Below are 23,242 nucleotides of genomic sequence, written 5' to 3'. Positions count from 1 at the left end.
TACATTCCGTGAACTTTATAATATTCTCGATATCTTGTATTTTTGCATGTTACGCCACTTTTTGACATTGATATAATGTACTGAAAGTCTATGTTATATTTTTGGAACCCACATCCTACTAGCTTTGCTTTTTAGTGGGTTCCTCATAGTACACGCCAATTATACGTCCTTATACATTTGTGCAATTTTGGTTGAAACTGACCATTGTGTGTTAAAAACATTTCTTTTTCAAAATCAAATGGAATATAAAACTTGTATGAAATGTGGAATATGGAACATAGATTAAAAAACAAACAAACAAACAAACTATACGATCCCTTTGATTTGCTGAAGAAATTGACTCATGACAAGTCCCTTGTTCGCGTATCTATAGGAAAATATTTTGACAACTTAACAATAACATAGATTAATTTTTTTTCGGATTTTGGAAACAGAATGCACTGAATGCGCATTATCGGGTGACGTGGTATGGAGGGGGACTCTTCTCTCTCTCTTAGTAAGACTGCTGAGGAGAAAATAAAAAGCAGATTTTGTGTTAGATACGTATACGGTTTAATGCAAAATTGAGGACAGTCATGGGGACGTCATGATAGCTTAACACCGCTATTTTGAGATGATGATCAAGCACCACAGTACATTATGATGTTGACCTTTAGATGTCCATGATCTTTACGAAGGCGATGTTCTTACATGCTGACGTTTGACTTGCCATTAACTTTCTTGTTTCACCTTGATTCATTCAAGAATTTACTTATTTTTGTTATCACCGTTGAAATAATAATAATTTTTAAAAAGTCTGTTGGATTTGCAAAGCATATTAAAGAAGGACCACGCATATACATCCCGAATATTCACTCTCTCTCTCTCTCTCTCTCTCTCTCTCTATCTATCTATCTATCTATCTATATATATATATATATATATATATAGAGAGAGAGAGAGAGAGAGAGAGAGGGAGATACATGTCGTCACACATAAATAAGAAATTTTGGTTTGTTAACTGAAACATGTAATAAGAAAATGTACGAAAGAAAAGTGACTATACCTGGAAAATTACTGTGACAAAAAAAAATGTGCATTACGAAATGATTTAATCACCGAATGAAAGCAGTGAATTCCAATCAGTATGAAAATTTGCATTTGACACTGTCCCCAACTTTTTCCGAACAAATTAATTGCCCGATGAATTAGGTGAGAGCATATATAGTGTCACTCAGGGGAAATCAGAAATCACGAGTTGAATTCCGTGTTAAATCCTCTGCTTGCCACATTTTGACCTCTTGTCCATCCTGTCCATATATATAGGTATATGTGGGTGAATTTTGGGCATGCTTGACTCCTTGGTACAGAAATGGTTAATCGAGCTGACAGCATGTTTTAAGTCAGCAAACAGTCTATAAAAAGGTCATGGAAGGTTGTGACCGATTTCCATTTAAACCCTAGCAATGGCGGTACAGTCAGTTGATACTAAAAAGATGAATAGAAGAGATGCAACTGCGAAACCTACAGGGCAACAGTTATCTGCCTCTGTTTTGGGTGTTTTTACCCTTTTTTTAGGGAATGAGAGCAAGTAATCATGAAGCTTTCATAATGTATCATAATCATAAGGTAAATATCGACGTTTCACCCAAATTGGCTCTGATGATTGCGTCGCATTGGCCGTTTTTTTTTTTTTCGTCGAGCAACCGTGAAACCAGAGTTCGTTATATCATCATAAACACAACGGTCCACAACGGAATCTGTTTATTCACCATTAATTGGCGCCGTGGATATTGTTCTACTGGTATTCATCAGCAAAGAGGAATATGGCGTACATTGAGACTTTTCACTCAAATTAGTAATGGAAATAGTGATAGCGTGTTTCCTTGAGGAAAAAAAAGTATCTGACAATGGCAGCTTTCCTCTCTGATAACGTAAACTTCTACTTAATCACAGGTGTCTTTCTCAATATGGTTAATAACCTGAAATAGCCGGCAATGATTTGTTATTGTAATGTAATATCGCTGAAAGGACGGTGACTGTGTAGTGCCAATGAGGGTGTAGTGAATCTATAAAACGTTTTGTGTCTTGTATGAAAATGTTTTTATGATTATGATAATTTGTGAAATTAACCATTTTATTGTGTGACCAAAAGGAGAGGAAGAGGAAGGAAAGCAGATACATGATTCAGAGAAAAAGGCCAACAAAAGGAGTGTAGTTCCTAGATATTATATTTCTCTTATTTTCTAGATGCTTATACTTCGCTTTGTGTATAATCCATTGAAAGATTATACAAATACTCTTAAATTTTGTAGAAATCCTCGGGTGGAGCTGCTTACACAATGCAAAACTCAAGATGTGACATTAGTGCATTAATTTTGTGGTGTCTATGTACAAATTATATGTCTTGTGAAAGTGCCACAGGAAATGCACGAGTCAATCCTCGTAAACAGAGCTTTTACTTGCCTGGGATTGGGGCATCCGTCAGCCTCCATAATTCTATTCTTTTTTAACAGTTTAAAGGCGATAAAGTGAGGTGTAATGCATTCTGAAACAATTACCTTGTACTTTGCCTTTACACCTCTCCTTACACTGCAAAACGCAGCTCGCTTCTCATAGGAGAATATTTCATTATCGCCTTTTTGGGCAGGAAATTGCAGGAAGATCTGCACATGCGCAAAGCATATCTGCCGAGCTCGTTGGCACGGAACTTATAACCGTGTACCCCTTTTTTTGCCACCTGCAAGAAACCAGTGGTATTCTGAGGTTCTTCCGCGGTCTCGGCGGCGTCACTGGGACAATTTTAACAATTCATAGAATACCTTTACGTGTTGACCACGGGTGATATGCTCGTAAGCCAAAGTTGTCCTCGAGGTAAGGCATTCTCCATCATTCACACGGCAAAGGGGCAACCATGGGGATGCCAGGAGGGAAAAATACGATATTCCAAATTCTTAACTCATTGCCTTCAATAATCTGTTGTGCAGTGTGCACGGTTTACTGCTAATGCAAACTTACCATCTCTGGGAAGAAATGGGTTAAAGTTTTACACCTGCAGACGGAGAACTGACATCGTCCCTCTAACGATATACTGTCACATCTGTAATACTGACTTTTTCTCACGATGTACGCTCACAATATCTTTTATTTAACTCACTTTTAAATGTGAGAAATGAATGTGAAGCAATCAGCCCACGTTATCAGCGTCCCAAGAAAATGAAACGTGACAGTCCTTTAATGATATATTTGAAATTTAACATGGTAAATCTTCCAACTCGAAATTAAAGCACGTTATTACAAAGGTATCTATCTGTCTGTCTATCTATCTATCTATCTATCCATCTATCTATCTATCTATCTTTCCATCTCTCTTGTCCTACATTGAAATAATAATTATTCTTTACTTCCTAAGGAAAACAGGCTATGCAATTGAATAATGTATTCATTAAATCTACACATCGGCACTCCTTTTTTACGTATATTGAGTCTTCTGATTTTGAATTAGAGCACGTTATTAAAAGATTAAAGATTACTGTCCATCCATCTATCTATCTATCTATCTATCTATCTATCTATCTCTCTTGTCCTCCATTGAAATAATAATCATTCTTTACTTCCCAAGGAGAGCAGGCTATGCAATTGAATAATGTATTCATTGAAGCTATACACCGCACTCTTTTTTTTTATGTTGAGTCTTCCGACTTAGAATTAGAGCACGTTATAAAAGGATTATCTATCTATCTATCTATCTATCTATCTTTCTTTCTTTCTTTCTTTCTTTCTCTTATGTCCTACATTGAAATGATTATTTACCTCCCAAGGAGAACAGGCTATGCAATTACATAATGCATTCATTAAAGCTTCACATTTGTACTCTTTTTTTATCACGTACATCAAAAAGTAAGGTTAACAAGGAGACCATTACATTTTTCTTTTGGTTGCTTTTGTACGAGATTGACTCGCAGATTTAAAAGCGACAACAAAAATTGAAACAATCAAGTGGACAAAAGAGGAGATGAGAGTTGAAACAAGAGAGACAAGATAGAATGTCTACAACAAAGAAATATTAAAGAAGGGGTCATTGTTCTTTTAGTGTGATTGTGTATATTGCGTAGGAGTTGCGTATCAAACGAACACTTCTTGGGGTTTTTTTTCCAAGAATTATATATGCACTTTCACTGAAAATGTCTTACAAAGTTTCCCATGCCGACAGACTTTATCGTTCCGCTGTTCCCATGGTACTTGTTTTCTCCGCCTTATGCCATTTCATCCTGATGATTTTTTTTTAATGATACTAGTAAATCATGCTGTTTCGTTGAAATCAAAGTGACAGCGCATAACATCGTTAAATGCATTATGGATTAAACGTATCAACACTTATAATCATTATATCATAATGCATGCAGTCGAACTGCCATCTAAGTTCTATACAACAACTTACAACTATATTGGGTGAAAAATGATGTGTTTAAGGGATGGTATGGTTTTGGTTTAGATGACCGGGTTCAGGTTTCCAACTTTTTTTTTTTGTGAGATAATGAGAAAGCTTTAATGAAATATGAAAAAGCATACAAATCTAAGAGGAATTCTAAGTTTATTTGATGAAAATTGGTTTTGAAATCGCTGAGATATCAAAACACAAAGCAGTCTTAATAAGTGGGACCAACCTTATATTAGGATCGTTTATCGCTTTGATAAATTTACTTTGCTTTTGGATATCGCAGCTATTTCAAAGCCGATTTTCATCAAATGAATTTTAAATTCCTTTTTAAAATTGTATACTCTTTAATATTTCATAAGTGGTTTTGTAGGTTTTGTAATTATCTCGCAAAAAGTTAAAAGCTGAATACCCTTCTCAACCAAAACTATACCACCCTTTACAGACCATGCATAAAGTTTAAGACATGCATGGCAACGACTGTGTTGACCCCGGGTAATTTTTTTTTTTTCACTGCCTATTTCGGTCAGTGTAAACACCTGTCTGCATTTTAATCGTTACTACTAATTCTACAAGAGTTCGCATCTCGTATAACGGCTTCTGCAAAACTAAATTGATATTCCGAAATAAAACCCGAAGTAAAAGAGGACTATAACAATGCATTGTGATAACATTCATTCCTCATGCATGACCGTGCCCTGCAAATAAAACCAATGAATGAAAATGTCATTTGCTGTCATTTAACTACAAAACATATCAATTGCAAATAATTTCCCCTTTATAATGTGTAAATAGATATGTATTTTTATCATTACTATCTCTATACGAATATCATGATTTTCATTATTTCATGTATTAATGTGTGTGTGTGTGTGTGTGTGTGTGTGTGTGTGTACGTGAAGAGAAGAACAAAGCGTATAGAAGACAGTGGACTAAACAAGACTACGGTCTTTGTAAATCCAGCATAAGATTTTATGTGAATTGCCTCTTCTTCATAAATATTCTTTGAGGTTAGCCGAACGTAGTGCCAATGGCATGGATTTTACTGTTTGTGTTGAAGTATAGATGAAGAGAAATCGCAAAATTACATGACCAAAGATCTTCCGGCCTGTGTAAGGTGAGGCACCGACAGCAATGAGAAAATGCAATCATTACTTTAAAGGGATCGTATAGTTTTGGTTGAGACTTAACTTCAGGTTTTTATCATTTTTTGGTGAGATAGTGAGAAACCCCTTATGAAATATTAAAGAACATGTAATTCCAAGAGGGATTCAATGTTTATTTGATGAAAATTGGTTTTGAAATGGCCGAGATATCCAAAACAGAGTGATCCTAATAAAGTATGGGACCCACATTTTATTACGATCGTTTGTTTTTACTTTGTTTTTGGATGTTTCAGCTATTCCAAACACGATTTTCATCAAATAAACTTTGAATTCCTCTTAAAATGGTATGTTCTGTACTACTTCATAAGTGTTTTCTTGGTATCTCGTAAAAAAGTAAAAACCAAATTTTCATCTCCACCAATACTGTACCATCCCTTTAAATCGTCATCCATTTGCTGAAAAGGTTTCACAAAAAGAAAGCTCACACAATATAGAGTTTCACGTTTGTTTGTTTATTTGATCTTGGTTGGTCGAATTTTGCAAGAGACAGCAAGTTCTGGACAGGTACTTTACCATGTGAGTTCTCTCTGGGTAGAAGTGCGTGTATGTGTGTATGCGTGTGTGCGTACGTGTGTGTGTATGTGTGTATGTGTGTATGTACGTGAGGCTGTAATGGATGTATTTTCTGATCGGACTGGCATCATAAAGTTCTTTGTACTTTAATATTATCTGTCACAAATAAATGACTCGGTAGCTCAAAACATAGGCTAGAACTGTGTGAGGAAATAGTTTTGTGACACTCACATGAACTAGTTTGTTTTCTCACTTAAGTGCACTCGGCAAAGGAAATACATGGTATGTTATCATACGCGAACAATAATATTGCAGGAGATGAAGTACTTTTTTTGTCGCTGACGGAATCATCGAAGGATAAAGCTGCGTATACCATGTCCTTGTTTGATGCAAAACCCAGACATTGATTAATCAACACATTATGTTGTTTTTCCACAACCTAAACCTCGACTCAATCCCTGCAAACCGATCCTATTATACCGTTTTCGACCCCCACCTATTATGTCTTTTATCCATCCCACCCCTACTTTGATAACTCCTCCCTCCCCCCCCACTCTTTCTATTGCATCCCTTTTAACCCCACCACCACCACCACCACCCCTACTGGATTCTCCCATATCCCTCCCAACTTTGTCAGACCAGTTTAAGGGACGAATCATTATCGGCTCCACGGCTTTTACCGAGCCGATAAGCAACAGCAAGTGCGCCAATGTGGTCGCGATCTCCGACACCAACATGCCGGGATCCATGTACAGAAACTGTACGAACGCCCCGAAGTCCACGCCTCCAGGTAGGTACCAGCAGATCGCCCGATTCTCCGGCGGTCCTCCCCCAATGCAAACCCCTTAAACCCTCCTAGTCTGGCTCTTCACGATTTGTTTTGAAGACAGTGACATTGAATCAGAAGCTGTGAGAACTAGACATAAATAGATGCACAAAACAAACCGAAAAAGATTAATTGACTGAAGAAAGCCATAAAGATGACACACCCTTACGAAATTCAGATAATGCAGCTTTAATGATAATATAAATAACAAGGTTCTTTTCTAAGAAGAAAAATGAAAGCTATTAAATGATCTGACAAGCCCTATCCACTTCATTCTCGATTTTTCTCTGAAATGTATACCGTGGGAAAAAAATATCATCGAAACCTAAAAGCATTCTAAAACTTAAGGAATTCATGAGAAAGTCTTAAACATTCCGTAATTATATGTATGTTTATTGTTCTGTTTCATGTTTGTGTACTAGCATGTGGTTACTATTTGGCTGACAATGAAAACAAAGTCATGTAGAATAGTGCATCTATGCGACTGAAATATTCTTGTCGCTCTTACAGAGGTGCATATTTCCTCATTTGAAGTGACAAAAAGGATGCTGCGACTACATCCCCCAACTTACATATCCGGCGTGTGTGCTGTCTTTGTGCTGTGTGGGGTGAAATCTTAGATGCTTAGATAATCAAATACGAACTCTTTCATATTGCACGCAAACAGAAAAAAACCTCTTTATTTCTGTCATCGTTAAAACTGAGAGACCATCGTCGTGTTTTATTTGTTATTGAGTGAGTTTTGGATCGTTAGCTCTTGTCAAGTGTATGCATTTTATAACTACGGAGGGCATGTTTATGAAACCATATACAGTTTGTGTGTGTGATTTTTTTGTTTTAGTTTTCACGTACCATATAAAAGGACATCGGTTGCAGTAACGCAGTGTATGTTCATGATTGTCTTAAATTTCTTTTTTTTTTGTATAAATGATACCATAACAATTTAGCAAATGCCATCCATGACCGAAGTTTTTCTTTTCGTTTTTTGCGCAAGTGTGTTTTAGCACTGTTTAGAATACTTTCCACAGATGAACAAGAGCTTGTCTTTTCATGTTTTAGTTACTATGGTCATGATGATTCAGTCAACAAAATATTTTATTGTATCTTTCCACATATTCGAGCAAATAAAACGCTTTCCTTTGATTCAAACTTTTCAGTGATAAAGGGAGACAAAACTGCCGTCACTATGCAATTTTTACTCACGATCCGTTTGAAATTCATTTCTCACTTATACCTAAACACCATCCATCAAAATATCATCAATATAACTTTCGGATATATTCAAGGATCATTATCATTTTGAATAGATTTTGAATCTTGGAATAAATGTCATATTTTTCAATTCCGAAAGAATCTTTAACTTTCAACTTTATTTTTTTTTTATTTCCATTAAATAAACAGGGAAAATTATGTACGGTGTATTAACAGAACATATTTGTAAAAATTTCAAAAACGTAAATTAACAAAATCTTGAATAGCATTCCTACTTTTGCAAAGTATACATGGTCCTTCTGTTGTCTCTTCTTTAACAAACTTTCATTAGGATGTGTATGAGGAGATAAATTGGAATTATTCATCACACAAACAAACAAATAAGTAAAATGAAAAAGAAACATCTGGTCATTCAGAATCTGTCGCAGCATTGATTGGGGTTTGAGGTTGCAAACTTCTTTTCAAGATGAATCTTATCGTAGGCGATTATTGCGAGATCCGGTAATGAATTTCAAATTGCATGAATAGATACATGATGAGAAACAGTTAAATGCGAACATCATTTCCGATCTCTAAGGGCAAGTTCCGCTATTATTCATCACACAAACACCAACTTATTTACACATCATAACTTTCTTTTGATAATATTGAAATATCTGATATATGAAATTTTGATAGAAAAAAAAATCTACACATTTTTCTTTAACTTTGTTCAGTAAAGATGGTTAAAATTATACAAGTTTCATGATATGTTTATATAGATATAATTATGTATTCTGTATTTTTTCATAAAGAAGGTCTCTGACACTTACCGCATAACCGTTATGGCAAAATAATTAATTTAACTGTTTATCTTTCATAATTAACTTTCTTTCGATGATATTAAGATATTCGATATATGAATTTTTTGTTTAAAAAATCACAGAACTTTAGCTTCGCTCAGCAAATGTGATTAAAATTATATAAGTTTCATGATATGTTTTTATAGACATATTGTATCATATATTATGTCTTATAAAGAAGGTTTCTGAAACAGGCCGCATAACCGCTATGGCAAAACAATTAACTTAATAACCGTGCCTCTCAGTGTTATTGGATGCTCTGTATCCATGTGTGTGTTCGATATGTTAAACAGGAAACCATTATACCGGGAAGGAATACCCCTTGGGGGTCTTCAATTGTCGATTAGTTCGAACGGAAGGCGCGACCAACACGCCCGTTACAAATGATCCTCTCTCAAACATTGATGACTCACTTAAAGTCATCGTATTAAACCAAATTTGAAGATATTCAAATTTAACCGTAAAACCAACTCGGAAAAATAAAAGGTTTAACAAATAGAAAATCCTGTTTTCGTGTGCCTTGGAAAAAAGTGTAATTTATGTCGATCGCATCATGAGAGGACCAAGTAATGGAGAGGAATATGGCAAAGGTGTCCTACTAGTATGTCTTGACTTTCGGTGTATAGGAACAGAAGCACTGCCTGACAGTATTTTGCGACGAAGGCCAAGGAAAGGAAATATACACTTAAATTTTGGAGCGTCCCTAGAGTGCTGTAGCGGGCCCAGTTTCCCATACATTGTTAACTCCCGCCACCATTTTCCATAGTTACTAAACATGACGAAAAAAGAGAGAAGGTTAGAGAGAGAGAGAGAGAGAGAGAGAGGTGGAGAGTGGAAGATAACTCTCAAAGGAGTTTGCCTTGCTTCTTTTCGCCCCTCACCGGATCTTCACCTTCAAGAGCCGGTGAATTATGCATGCGAAGAGGTTAATACGTTTGACGGTTCTTGCACTTTCGCCGCGGAAGCGTCAAATTCATTACGTCGAGTTGCGTCGGTAATTAATGCTTGGGGTGAAGAAGTAGAAAATGTGTTGCCTAGTTGACTGACAAAATGTTTTGCTTACTTTTGAATAATATCAACGCCACACTCTGCAATGCAGACATACGATTATATTTGCCCAGCAAATCTTTGTCAGAGAATGGTGCAATGTAGCAATATTTTGTGACACCTGACTATCGAAATTTGTCATGAATTTATGGTATATGCATTTAAGATTTCTTAATGCCATAGTTTATTTGTTTTTTCATCCATTTCTTATAAGTAATAACTACTTTAAAGGTAGTTTTACTTTTTTATATAATTATTTGATTTGACATGTGAACATTTAATATTCTGTTCCACAGCACCATGAGAATCGATCTTTTTTTTTTTGCCAGAATGAGCATTTTATGAGAATTTCTCTATCGTTATAATAATTGTTATAATTATCATTATTGTTATTATAGTTAGTAGTAGTATTGCTATTATCATTATCATCATCATTATCATTTTTATCTCATTATTATTATTTTATGGCGCATATCATCAGACTGTATTTGAACTAGCCCTTGAAAATCCCATTTCGGATGTGTATATTTCCTTCATTGTTTCGATTGCTCGTCTTCGCTCCAGTAAAGATGAAAGAAAACATTGACAAAACTCACCTTTACTATAAGGAACTCTATAGGATCCCACTTTGTGCCCTTGTCCTTACCGCGGGGGGCAATTCTAATGAAGACGGTGATTGTTTTTTAACAAACTCATTAACTGCCAGGTCTCATGGTCACTAATGGAAATGAGCACCTTCCCCTTCCTACGTCAATACGTGACTGGTGAATTTTTTTGTTGAATTTCAATCCCCTTTTCCAGGTACATCAAGTTCATGCTACAAATTTAGATGATATTTCAATTTGGATTTTTTTTTTCTATGGTGTTTCTTTATACTGTTGTGTTATATCCTCCAAGGTGGTTTGGAGAAGTTATATGATTTCTGTGAACTTCCTTCCTTGCAACATCCAAGGTAATTAATCTACAATGGATGGCGAAGACAGAATACTGGTTAAAAGGGAAAGTGTCCCCAAATATACATGTGGATTGAGTAAGTACATTGTACAACTATATTAGTAGACCACATCAGTGAAAATCTGGGGAAAATTTGATAATCCCTTCCAAAGTTATGAATTTTTAAAGTTTTAGTGCCTCTTCAGCTCGATGAGAAGAACACAACTGTTTTTGTATCACTGTATAGAACAAAAAGAAAACGATGTAAAAGAAAATGTCACTAAATTAGATTTCTTATGAAAAGTACTTCATTATTCGACTTGTTGTTGACATAATGAATTAAGAGTAATATTATTCCACCTGCTCTCTAAAAGAGGTAGGACAATTATTGCTCTTTCGATATGGTAGAAAAATGAACTTTTGTGGAATTCTCTTTATATCTTCTTCATATCGTTGTTCTGCAGTAATGTCATCCAATGCTGTAGTTCTCCCATCCAGCACTAGCAGCTTCAGAATTAGTTTTGAACGGATTGTCCGATTTTCCTCAAACTTTCGCTGAAGTGCTCTACTGATGTTGCTGCATTCACTGAATCTACATGTGTATTTGTGTAATGTAATGTGTAATGTCATTTGGGCAAAGCATATAGCTCCTGGGAACTCTGCCCAGCAATACTACATCGAAAGACAAAATACTTCTAGTTGTCTTTGTAACTGGATTATACTTCTAGTTGTCTTTGTAACTGGATTTTTTGGCGGTCAAAAGGCATGATAACGGATATTATGCCTACATAGCATTTTTTTTTCCGCCGGAGGTTTGTCATTGAAATTGATGTCATTTATAAGTAAAGTTTATTTTCAGGTTTATTCCTGTTTCTGTGCAGTTACGAGTACTCACACAATGAGTACAGATAATGCAACGATATCATTTAGAGTGCACAAATGGGTACAACTGCTACTGTTAGTGAAAGTTTAGAAATTGTGTGATAAGAAAACCACGAGAATGTTACATTTTGAAAGCTGTCGAAAGGTATTTGGTAATGTAATATCGCGTCATCAAACTTGTGCAAAACGCGTATACACGTATGAACTAAGTAGGCCCAGTACGGGTGCACATCACGAGATCGACACCTACGAGTCATACAGCCCACGAGTCATACAGCCCACGAGTCATACAGCCAACGAGTCATACAGAACATGGATCACACAACCCATGAGTTCGTCACTAAGCAAACATGGCCCACGAGGATATAAATGTCGACTCGTGGGCTGCTGGCTGTACGTTTTACCTATAAGTGTCGAACTCGTGGGCGCTATTTGCGTCGTGTCGAATTCATGGGCTGTATGACTCGTGGGCAGTAATGACTCCTGGGTGTCGGCCACGTGGGATGACCCCGACCCTACAAATGGCAATACAACATGGTCGTCTCATCTGAAATAATCATAGTTAAGCAAATCAGTTGCATCTCTGAATTTGTAGGAGGGAATTAAAAGGAGTAGGAGAAAAATCGACGAAAAAGGGCAAATGTTTTATGTATACGACAGAGGAAGCACATTTTTTTTTTTCATTTGAGTTGCATGCTATTCATATGAATGTCGTCTTGCTAGACGTTGAGATTGTTGGTATTCGGGATGGCGTTTCCGTACCCCCTCGTGAACCACATATTAATAACAACGATAAATACCCTCCTGCAAAAGAACATGTTTACAATTGGGTGTATATTATATCAGTAATAGTAGGCTGCCTATTAATCTGTTGATACGACTTACACAGTGGCAGAAAAGTGGTCTGATTCTTTGATTGCTCAGGGTATACTTATTATGTTGCCATGCCATCATTTTGTGTTTATGAAACAAACAAATGTGAGTCAATGCAGATGAACCATGTAATTTACTCATATAAGAGCAGGAAATGAAACGGAATCAATATCATGTCTATATATATCTTCCGGGGCACTTGCAGCAGCAATGTACAGCGGATCTACTTATGGGGTCTTAAATTTTCGGCGCTGTTTAAGAAATTGCAAATGATAATACACCCTTGCTTACTGACTATGAAATGTCCAGCCGTAGATTGTTTGCATGACAAGAATACCAATAACCCCGAAAAATAAGGGGCTTTGTTTATGTTAGACTAAACGCAATGATGATCTCCCTGAAATTAAAGATAATTGAATGTGGGCGTCGTTTATAGGAAGGACACATTTTCTTTGATAATGGGACAGTGTTACCGACGTCAAATGCTCCAAGAAAGAGGTGCTGGGAGTTGGATGATAGAAACGCAGCATGATAGGTGAAATTGTTGTCCCTTGATGACGTCATTTTAGACATTTTTTTAACAATCTAGAATGTGGATGTTAATGCGTTCATTATTATTCTCAGCACCAAATATCATGGGAATGATTGCGTAACACTGACCAGATCAACTCAAACCAAAAACTGCCAGTATTGCTTCTCCAGCAAAGATGATCGTTAAAATGCAATACTGGAATAATTTGATTTAATTACTCAAAAACTTTTTCACTGCGAAAGTTTTTAAGTGACCCAGGCTGTACTCATTATAAGAATAATAAAAGACCCAATAACTTTTCGAAGACATAGAAAAAAATCAACTTTTTTGTATCATTCATGTGACAGATATAGTTTTGCAGGTTTTGATTTCTTTTCTTTTTTCATAACTCTTTTGGATTACCCTTGAAGGGCACGTACCCTGTAAAGGAAGGATTTTGCCATGCCTACATTTATTTAAAAAATTGACAGTCTTTTTACATATTTTGATAAGGAGGTGTGTCCAAAGGGAGATATGCATTACCTATACGTGCAACACTTTTTATGTATAAATTGTTAAATCTTGTTAAGAGAATCTTTTGCTGATTTCTTCTTTCGAGGTTTATCGTGTTTTTTACCTTTTTTACAAGCTTTATTTCTTCAGAAATAAAAATATGACGACTTTTCAAATTTGTGATAACATAGCTCTCCTCACGCAAAAAACAATGCACAAATTTCACCGAGAAATCCAACTGACCGCCCAGCAAATTGGTATTACGTCGAGACCACATTGTGAGTACATCCTCCGCTACTACTATTGACGCGATAGAGACGCTTTTGGCTTTTTTTTTCCTACCTGATCTTCTGTCTTTCCATCTTTTCGCACAGAGTCGAAATTGATTTCCTTTATACAAGTCGGGAAATAAATCTTATACTGAAACTGAAAAAAGATACGTTAAAGGAAAATAATTTGACTAAAGAAAGCAATTGAATGGCAATATGTGCAAACTTCATTCATTTTTTATTTGTTCTTTGTTTTTGTTTTTTGCATGCTTGGTGTTTGTGTGCCCTCTTTCCCTTTCCTTTACGTTTCTGAAGTGATTTCGAAGGAGACAAAAAACTCTTTTCGCTCTGCATGAAAAACACATTTTGAAATCTGATTATCTGCACGATAAGTTTGCTGTTTATATTCGAATTTTGAACCTCACCAGATTTTTCAATATTTGATCATTACCTCTTTGTTTTGCACCTTTTACCCCCTCAAACACTTGTCAAAACACATAAATCTCCACAGCCCCAATAATTCGTCGTTACTCGGGTAAGATGTCCACAAACTTCGAAGACGTGTCTTATTATCAGTTACTACAACGTGTTGACCGTGCCTTATCTTATTTTACTCTCGCATATCTTCTGCTCGGACGCACTCTTGTTCAAAATGCTTCTTTCTTATCAAATTTGCATTCTTTGACGTGTATGCAAGAAGATGTTGTATTTCATTGTGAATAGGCTGGAATATTACTGCGATTTTACCAAGAGGATTTAGGTTAGCCGTTAAGTGTGAATTAGACCTCTAGATTCCGCAGACTAAAGCAACTGCAACTGCATTCCTCAGCAAGCTCTTTATTTTTTTTTGTCTCTCTCTCTCACATTATAACTAAAGTTCTTCATTTGTTTAGGAATCACAGGTTGTGCTCTAAGTTATTTAGCATGGAAACTATTACAATCTTGCAATGTATTCAGTATGATGTTTTGCATTATACAGAAATGCTATATTTTGTAGTATAGTCTCTGTTTGCAGTAGTCTGAATGATGTTTCTATATACATTCTGCATGCAGTGAATTGCAATACCTTTCTTAGGTAAGGGAAGATTAAGTTAAAGCATATAATAGTAGTAATGAAAATAATAATAAAAAAATATTGCAAGACTTGAATTTTTTTCAAATCCATTCGTGAGTACACGTGTTATTAAACAACGTGAAAGTACATCCTTTCAAAATGCCCATCTGGGCAACACGGTTTTTATATCTAAAGTTGATTTGGCACTGATCTAAAAATGATTTATCTATCATCAGCTCAAATAAAGTTAATTAGTGTCAAACATCGGTGAACTCCTGGTAAGTATCACAAAAGACTCATTTTCTAATGTATGCAGAAGTTGGTCTCCTCATCTTCACTTGTCCTGGTTTCTTGTTCATCTTCGATCAGAACATATCATGAGAACTAACTGTGCTGTTGTGTCATGGAATAGTTTTTTTTTTTTTTGAAAGCACGATCTCGTCCCAAAGTTAGAAGTAATCAACTTTGTGATATATATATATATATATATATATATATATATATATATATATGTAGAACATTTTGTACTATCTGAGGCGCCACTTTGTGATATTTAAGTCAATACTTAATGAAAGAGAGGTGATTACAAACGGAAGTTACAACAAGAAATAAGTAATCATGTCCTATATATATTATATATACATGTATAAATATGTATCAAGGAAATTTGTTACTGGATGTGTAATAAGAGTAACAACATCAATTATCTGAGACAGAAAAGGAGATATCACGTTAAAAAAAAAATTATTGATTTGTTGTCATTCTGGTCCACCCTAGGTGAAAATGAAATTTATCTGGAAATGTCGACAAACTTTGTCTGTTTGTGTTGCTCCAAAGTCTTAAAAGACTTATCCTATTATTGGAACATGAGAATCAGTTTAGAGTAAGATGACCCTAGCATTCTGATGTGACATTTGCGTTTATGAGTGTATACATTTGTTAACAGTAACCATGCATTATTTTTCAAATACCGAGATCAGAGATACAAAAATTAATGTGATGTGCTCTTTGATATGTAGTTTGTACATGTAGAATGTGTCAATAGCAACAACATAAAAGGAACATTTACGCAGAGGAATTTCTGATACATTTTCGCGATTATATCCAATTTTCTGCTTCCATACGTAACCAGGACACCATTCTGAAAGTGTAACAAGCTCAAAACACCGGTTCGCTTTCAAAGGCTAATGACAAGAGGTGATCAATAATTTGATACATACGACCAATCAACAGCTAGGTGACAACATATCAGAGGTGATAAATATAGATACAGCACAGGGGACCAACGGTAGACTCTACGACGCCATGACCTAACGCTAGAAAAGTGTGCATCCCCCCCCCCCCTTTTTCCCCTCCCTACTTTTTTTTCGCAGCTCCCGGAATGCCGTACTTCATCACGCACAACGTCCAGGTCATGATACGGGTCAACGAAGGGGCCAACGCCCTGCTGAAGTGCCGAGTGGCTGACGTGGGGGATAATCCTGTAATTTGGTACAAACACAACAACGGAAGACGTAAGACACTTGGCATACGTACTTTCTTCAACATGGCCAATTCCAAATTTCTCCCAATGTTTCTGTCTGACTCTTTACCTGTCTTTCTTTCTCTCTGCTCAACTTTTTCTCTCTTCTTTTTTCACAAAGCAGTGTTATCAATCAAACTTTAGGAAATGCTTCCATCAGAGTGATTCGTCAATCGAAATGTTAGATACAGACTTTCGTAGGCATTCCAGATTCATTATGATTATCTATCTATAGGGAAGGTGATCATGACCTTTAATTGCCATAATGTTATATAATCCATTGGACCCCCATGACCTATCCCATACTCACACCCTACCTTGACAACAAACATGAACATGTGCAAACAACAACGGTAGCTGTTCGAGAGTCATGATGGGCAGTGTGGCCTTGCTTGATTGTTTTTTCCTATTGCGAGAGGCATATATCATTACCTCCGGCTAGCCTCCATTTTTCCCTAAAGAGAAGACGAGAAAAACAAAATGTATTACAAACAAACAAGATCCACAAGCGTGAGAACTCAATGAGCTTGCGATCACAAGAGGTACCATCCCGATTTCCTCGTGTTATATCGATTTGATGATATAATAAAGAGAATCTCCGATCAGTATCCGTGTTAAAAAAGAGAACACCAGAAATTTGATTTGGAAATGACAATCCCCTGTGAAGCTGTTTCATCTCAAATTGATGATGTAATCACGAGTTAAATAACTTTCGCGATTCTGGGTATCTTACAATGTCACTGGAAGATGACAGTCATAAGGAAGAATTATCTGCATGTAAACTGCAGTAATCAACGTATTTGACATAATTGCAATACAGTATATATCCATTCCTGATAAAAATCTAGGTCACTGTTTGTTATGGCGCCCAAATCAAACTCTGTCAATCAATGATAATGTTCTGTATTTATTATTGACAATGCGTTTGACGTACTTTTGCATATTTCCAGGAAGGGTTCTTTCAGTGGGGGACCAGCTGTTGGACCAATCCGGGCGTATATTCAAAGATGGAGACTTCTTCAACTCGAGCTTCGATCTGAGGCTAATCAGCGTGCAGCGATCGGATGAGGACATGTACACGTGCACAATCAACACATCTCCAAGCCCAACAGAGCTGAACTTCACGCTCAATGTATCGTGTAAGTGCGCGCTCGCATAATATTCATAACCCGACTCGCGTTACGCATGATTTCGCCAACCGTCACGGACTCGTGAGGTGAAGCTAGGGCGGACTGGGTGTGAATGTTTGCATGCGTAGCTGTCCGCCGCATGTTTTATTGTGTGCGCGATATCTGTAAGTGATATTTCTGTTTGGTCCTATGTATATTCATTGACTTCGTAATAGATATCTGAGCGGTTTGCAAGTGTTGATAGACCCAAATATAAATCTTCTAGTGAAGTGTGGCGCCTTCAAGAAAACACTAGTTTCATATCTATCTTAGATGAAGTCATGTCTCTACTACACGCAACATAGTATATAGGGACTATTGCCTCCGCCGACAGACAGAAGACAAAACAATCATGTCCTTATTTTCTGGATGAATTATTCATGACAATCGTCCAGTCAGAGCGTATATCGAGAGTTGAGGATTGGGTGCAGTTTGACAGGCATTTTAAACATTTTAGATCGGTACTCGCGAAGATTATGGCGAACATTAATGTGATGCCTTGAGAAGTGCCAGTGCTACTGCAAGTTACCAAGGCAAATGGAATGCTGTGAGGGCCACCACAATCCAATTGCTCTCCACTGGCTGATGACTATTGTATCTTATAATTTTAGTGTATAAAAGTGACCGTCTATATCTTAGGAAAAAGAAATACAGACTCAAAAGCATTTCATTACATAAGTGTGCATATGACAATATACATTGTGAATACACGCAGTATTTTGCATCAGCCCTTGATTACGCATTAGTTGGTTCAGGAAATACAGTAATGCATGTAACATGATACTGTATTATTACTTTAACATTTGATATATCATATATACAGTATGTGCAACAACTACACATAAACATTATCTATATAGAAGATAGCAGAAAGATAGAGGAAGAGAGAAAAAAACAACAACCTGCGAATCATAATTTACCCTCGTTGCATACTTTATGTACGCTGGCAACAAACGACATGCGGCGTGTGGGTATAAAGCTGACGTCACAAAGTCGCCCCCGTCTCAGTTGCCTCTTTCGGAGGGCAGGCCTTTAATGAACTTCACCCTTAACACCTCCGTGGGGACTACTTTTCGTCAGGGATGCCCCATTTGATGCTAGAATCCATACCCAGTGAATATCACCTTTGCGAAACCATCTCAGATAAGTCAGCCTCATACTGACAGCCTTGGTGAGATCTGCATAAAGGTAGCTGTGTGACCGCTGCTATATGGCAAGAAAAAAAACGGAAGCAAAAGAAGGCAAGTTACATAGGCGAAAAGCATTGTATTTGTTGCTAATATTCTGTCAAACCTGTCAAATTCATCTTTTGCAGAGTAAACAAACAAAAATAATATTTGAAAGAAAGATATTATTGAGAGGGGTGAAGGTTCAGGTGTGAAACTCACACCTGAAAAATAATATTCATGATTATAATTCCGGTGAAGCGGTCTAGTCTATGCTCCAGTATTGAATGTAATGCCAATTAAAAGATAATGCGAAAAAATATATATATATTGTAATTATAATATCTAATCCAGAGCTGAAAACTAATGATGATGAAATATATCAGGTTATGGTAATAATTTTATCTTACAAATTCGTCGGATTTTCTCATTCATTGAATCGTATTAAATGTCCATGGTAAACAGGTAAACGAGACAGAAAACTGATTCCTTACAACGTCATGATATCATAGAAAAATGTTAAAGACAGAAGCATTCCAATGACAATTTCTAAAGATAAAAACCACTACGAAAAAAAGATAAATGAATGAAGTTGACCTGAATAAGCTTCCGTTATTTTTTTCTCCAAATGGCAGGGGCTATTAGTGTGATGCCTCCATCGTAGCTGTAATTGGTATATCCATATATAGGCAAAAGAATGTCAAACAAAAGGCACGTACTTTCCCTGTGATACTGTACCCCCCCCCCCCCCCCACCCACCCACCTTTCAAAGGCAAATTCACGTTCGTTGCGTGCCAAGTGTTCTGGAACCGACTTGTGATTATATTGATATCTCCAAGGCTGACCGTTGTCTTTCACCATTCAGTGAATGGGCTCTTAGTATGAGAAGGTTGTTATAGTAGACTAATGCTAATTGCACGCCCCGGCTGATATTGGTTGAGTTCCACTGACGCTTAATGATAATTACGCAAAAGCACAAAAATGTATTATACTACTTAAACGTATGATAATCGACAAAGATAAACTATAAGAGACATAAATATGTAAGTACACATGTAATGCATATGACCTACACTTATCATACACACACGCACGCACACACACACACATATTATATAAAACTGATATCATATACATGTATGTATGTATCATATAAACATATATACATATATATATATATATATATATATATATATATATATATATATATATTTAGATAAAAGAGAGAGAGGGAGAGAGAGTGAGTGTGAGAGGGAGCAAAATTGCCTAACTATATTACATAAGGCCCTCACACGAAAATTACATGTATATTTCACAGATTAAGTCAATCTAACACTCGAAATGACAGAGTCCTTTACATGATTCCGTTTAAACCCACATTTTATCTTCTATTCCATTCAAGCGCATTATAACATATTGAAATACGAAGTGCGAACTTAAAGATCTCATATGCATGTGACCCTGCATAGGAACTGCACACACACACACATACACAGACAGGCGCAAGAGGCGATTTTCCTGTAGGGCTTATAATGTGCTTGATCGGGTCAACTCTACAACTCTTTGGTGCTCCCGATGTCCTGTCACAGAGTTGCCAATTTTCTTTCTAAATTTGATATTTCGAAGCATAAAGTGTTGTTATAAGTGTCTATTAACATGATAAAGGGTTTTGTAGATTATTAAATGCTGTCACAAGTTTGCATATCTCGACTTTCCATCCACGAGGCATTTAAGAAAGCTCGCATGAAAACCTTGAAAGTACTTTTTTTTTGCCAATCGAATTTGCATCTTGTAGTTTAGCATGTTAAGTGTGATTGGTTATGAACATTCGATTTTAGATGAGTTATAGAATTCTCCCCTTCACTGCAAGCAATTAAATGCAGTCTTTTTCTGCTGTTTATGATGTCGGGTATCATTATATCATATATTATGTATGTGTGTGAGTATATATATATACATATATATTATTATTATTATTATTATGTGTGTGTGTGTTTATGTTTGTGTATGTATACATATACCCAATAGAATTTAAATATGTATATAATGATGTATACAAATATATGACGTACGTGTTGTGTACAAAAACGTAAGCAACAAAGAAAAAGCAAGAAGAAAACGAAGCAGAAATTGTCGAGAGTCTTGAGTTGAATGAGAAGAACTGACAGGCAGAAGCAGCCTAATATGGCGCCGTCAATATCTATCCCTGTTGGTTACACCTGCCGTACCTATCCAGCGTCAACAAAACACGACGTGCTGTATCTAGGACAATTACGCTCCTGTTGTTTCTTTACGAGCGTCATGCATTTTGGCTCTACGTGCTTTTAGCTCCTCGCGCATCCATTACAGTGTTATGCAACTCTCTTGGTACAAAATAAAACTAAAAAGAATATAAGTAGAAGAAAACGAGAGAATTATAATCGAGGGAGTATGCTCTACGCCGATTAATTTTATCGTTTATTGTTCTTCAAGGGTTGGGAGACGCACTTCGTTAGTTCTTTTGATCTTATATTAAAGCATGGCATCCAATATGATGTATAGAGAAAGCTGGTACAACTTTTAAGCTCGTTGTAATGCAGTATCTAGCCTGTATTATATCTAATTCTTGCAAACCTGAATAAATATATTGTATATAACGTACGTGCCTTTGCTTCTAGTAAATATAGTACGTATCTAACATGTGCCTGTAGATATGCATAAAGAAATGGATATAGAATAGCATAATATAGAATAAAACTTGCATCCGTACTTGTCTTCCATATTCTCTACATGTATGTCTCTATCTACCTTATGATGAATATAGGTATACCCTATTTTAGATATCAAAAATTATGAAAATATGCATGGTGTCGTGGAAAATCATGTTTTATGCCTTTGTTCCATAATAAATGCATTAAACTTAGTGAACTTAGTTACAGTCTGCGCCATTTTAAGCCCGTGAACATACCTGCAAATTTTCGCATAATTATCAAGCTTTACATTCATTTTAATATTTTATCAAATGATTTCATTTCCTAATGTTTTTTTTCCCTTTTAGTCACAGTACATGGTATTTGACACTCTTTGTTGTACCTTCGAATTTTCACATAATTATCGTGATTTGATTTTATCAATTCAATGTTTTATCAAATGATTGATCTTTTATGCTTTTCTCTATTTTCATCAGGCCACCAAACTTCATTATCGGGCCACTCAAAAAAAAAAAAGAAAAAAGGGCAATTTGATGATTTGGGTAGCCCGAACGGGCCGCCGAACGAAAAAATTAATGTCGAGTCGTGTTGTAACAGATATTGTGTGCGTGTGTGTGTGTGTGTGTGTGTGCGCGTGTTTATTAAATGATTGGCACTGACAATCATGTGAATTCATATGAATTATCAACATACACGTGTGTGCGACAGTGGCAAAGCAAAGCATGTTGTTGTGTAGACGTCTGGAATTTATGTCTAATCTCTTCAGTATTCTAGTCTAGTCTAACTGTATTCTAAATCTAGCCTAAATCTAGTCTAAATAACTATGTGTATTATATTTCCTTACGGTTCAGATCCAGCACTGGTCAGCAGGATTCTTCCCGATCAAGCCCCCTTCCGGCTGCCGGCGGAGCCGAACAAGGTCTTCTTCAATGAGTCGTCAAACGCCACACTGACCTGCCGAAGCAACGGGTCGCCACGCCCCACTGTCACGTGGTGGAAAAAGGACAGACCTACCAGGAACTCCAGAGTTTCCTCGCTGGTCAGGGCGATTGGTGAGTCTTCCATCCGACTCCTGCTTAATTTCAGCAGTTTAATTCAATTCAATTATTTTCCAATTCCATTATTCACTTCAACTTTATTTTCATTTCCATTAAATAAACAGGGAAAATTAATGTATATACAATGCATTAACAGAACATATTTGTAATAATTTCAAAAACGTAAATTAACAAAATACATGTGAGCATGAGTAACAACATAATTGCATTTTTTAAGGTATATGCATATGCATATAGTACAAGGATGGGAATGGAAATGGAGAGTCCCACTAAAAAGCAAAGCTTGTACGATATGGGACCCTCAGAAATACATAAGAGAACGAATAATGACTTAATGAAACTACAAACAGATATATGAAACATAATCAAAGAAACCAATGTCAACTGACATAGAATTCAGTCAATTCAATAGAATTAGAAGTCATTCAATTCATTTCATTTATTTTCATTCTTTTTTCAACAAAACATAACACAGCATAAATCAGGAATCACATCATAGGTATACATTTAACTGTGCAAAGGATAATTAATGATAGCTAAACAAGTGAAGATAATTCATGCATACCAGCAAAATACAAA

General features: G+C 36.2%; 1 protein-coding gene across 1 annotated transcript in view; it reads left to right on the top strand.

Annotated features, from left to right (window-relative positions):
- Nucleotides 1-23,242, top strand: part of LOC139716500 (MAM domain-containing glycosylphosphatidylinositol anchor protein 1-like) — a 62,146-nt gene that overhangs the window by 10,422 nt on the left and 28,482 nt on the right. The window contains exons 2-6 of the mRNA XM_071628041.1: nt 6,734-6,886; nt 14,516-14,539; nt 16,432-16,572; nt 17,531-17,719; nt 22,457-22,657. Of these exons, the coding sequence (XP_071484142.1) occupies nt 6,734-6,886; nt 14,516-14,539; nt 16,432-16,572; nt 17,531-17,719; nt 22,457-22,657 (708 nt within the window). The remainder of the gene's footprint in view (nt 1-6,733; nt 6,887-14,515; nt 14,540-16,431; nt 16,573-17,530; nt 17,720-22,456; nt 22,658-23,242) is intronic.

The sequence above is a fragment of the Diadema antillarum genome, unplaced genomic scaffold, assembly GCF_040938485.1.
Source record: "Diadema antillarum isolate AM-2024a unplaced genomic scaffold, OU_Dant_1.0 scf00000066, whole genome shotgun sequence".
Taxonomy (NCBI): Eukaryota; Metazoa; Echinodermata; class Echinoidea; order Diadematoida; family Diadematidae; genus Diadema; species Diadema antillarum.
Note: the sequence above shows the minus strand (reverse complement) of the source record. Positions and strands in the feature narration are given on the sequence as shown.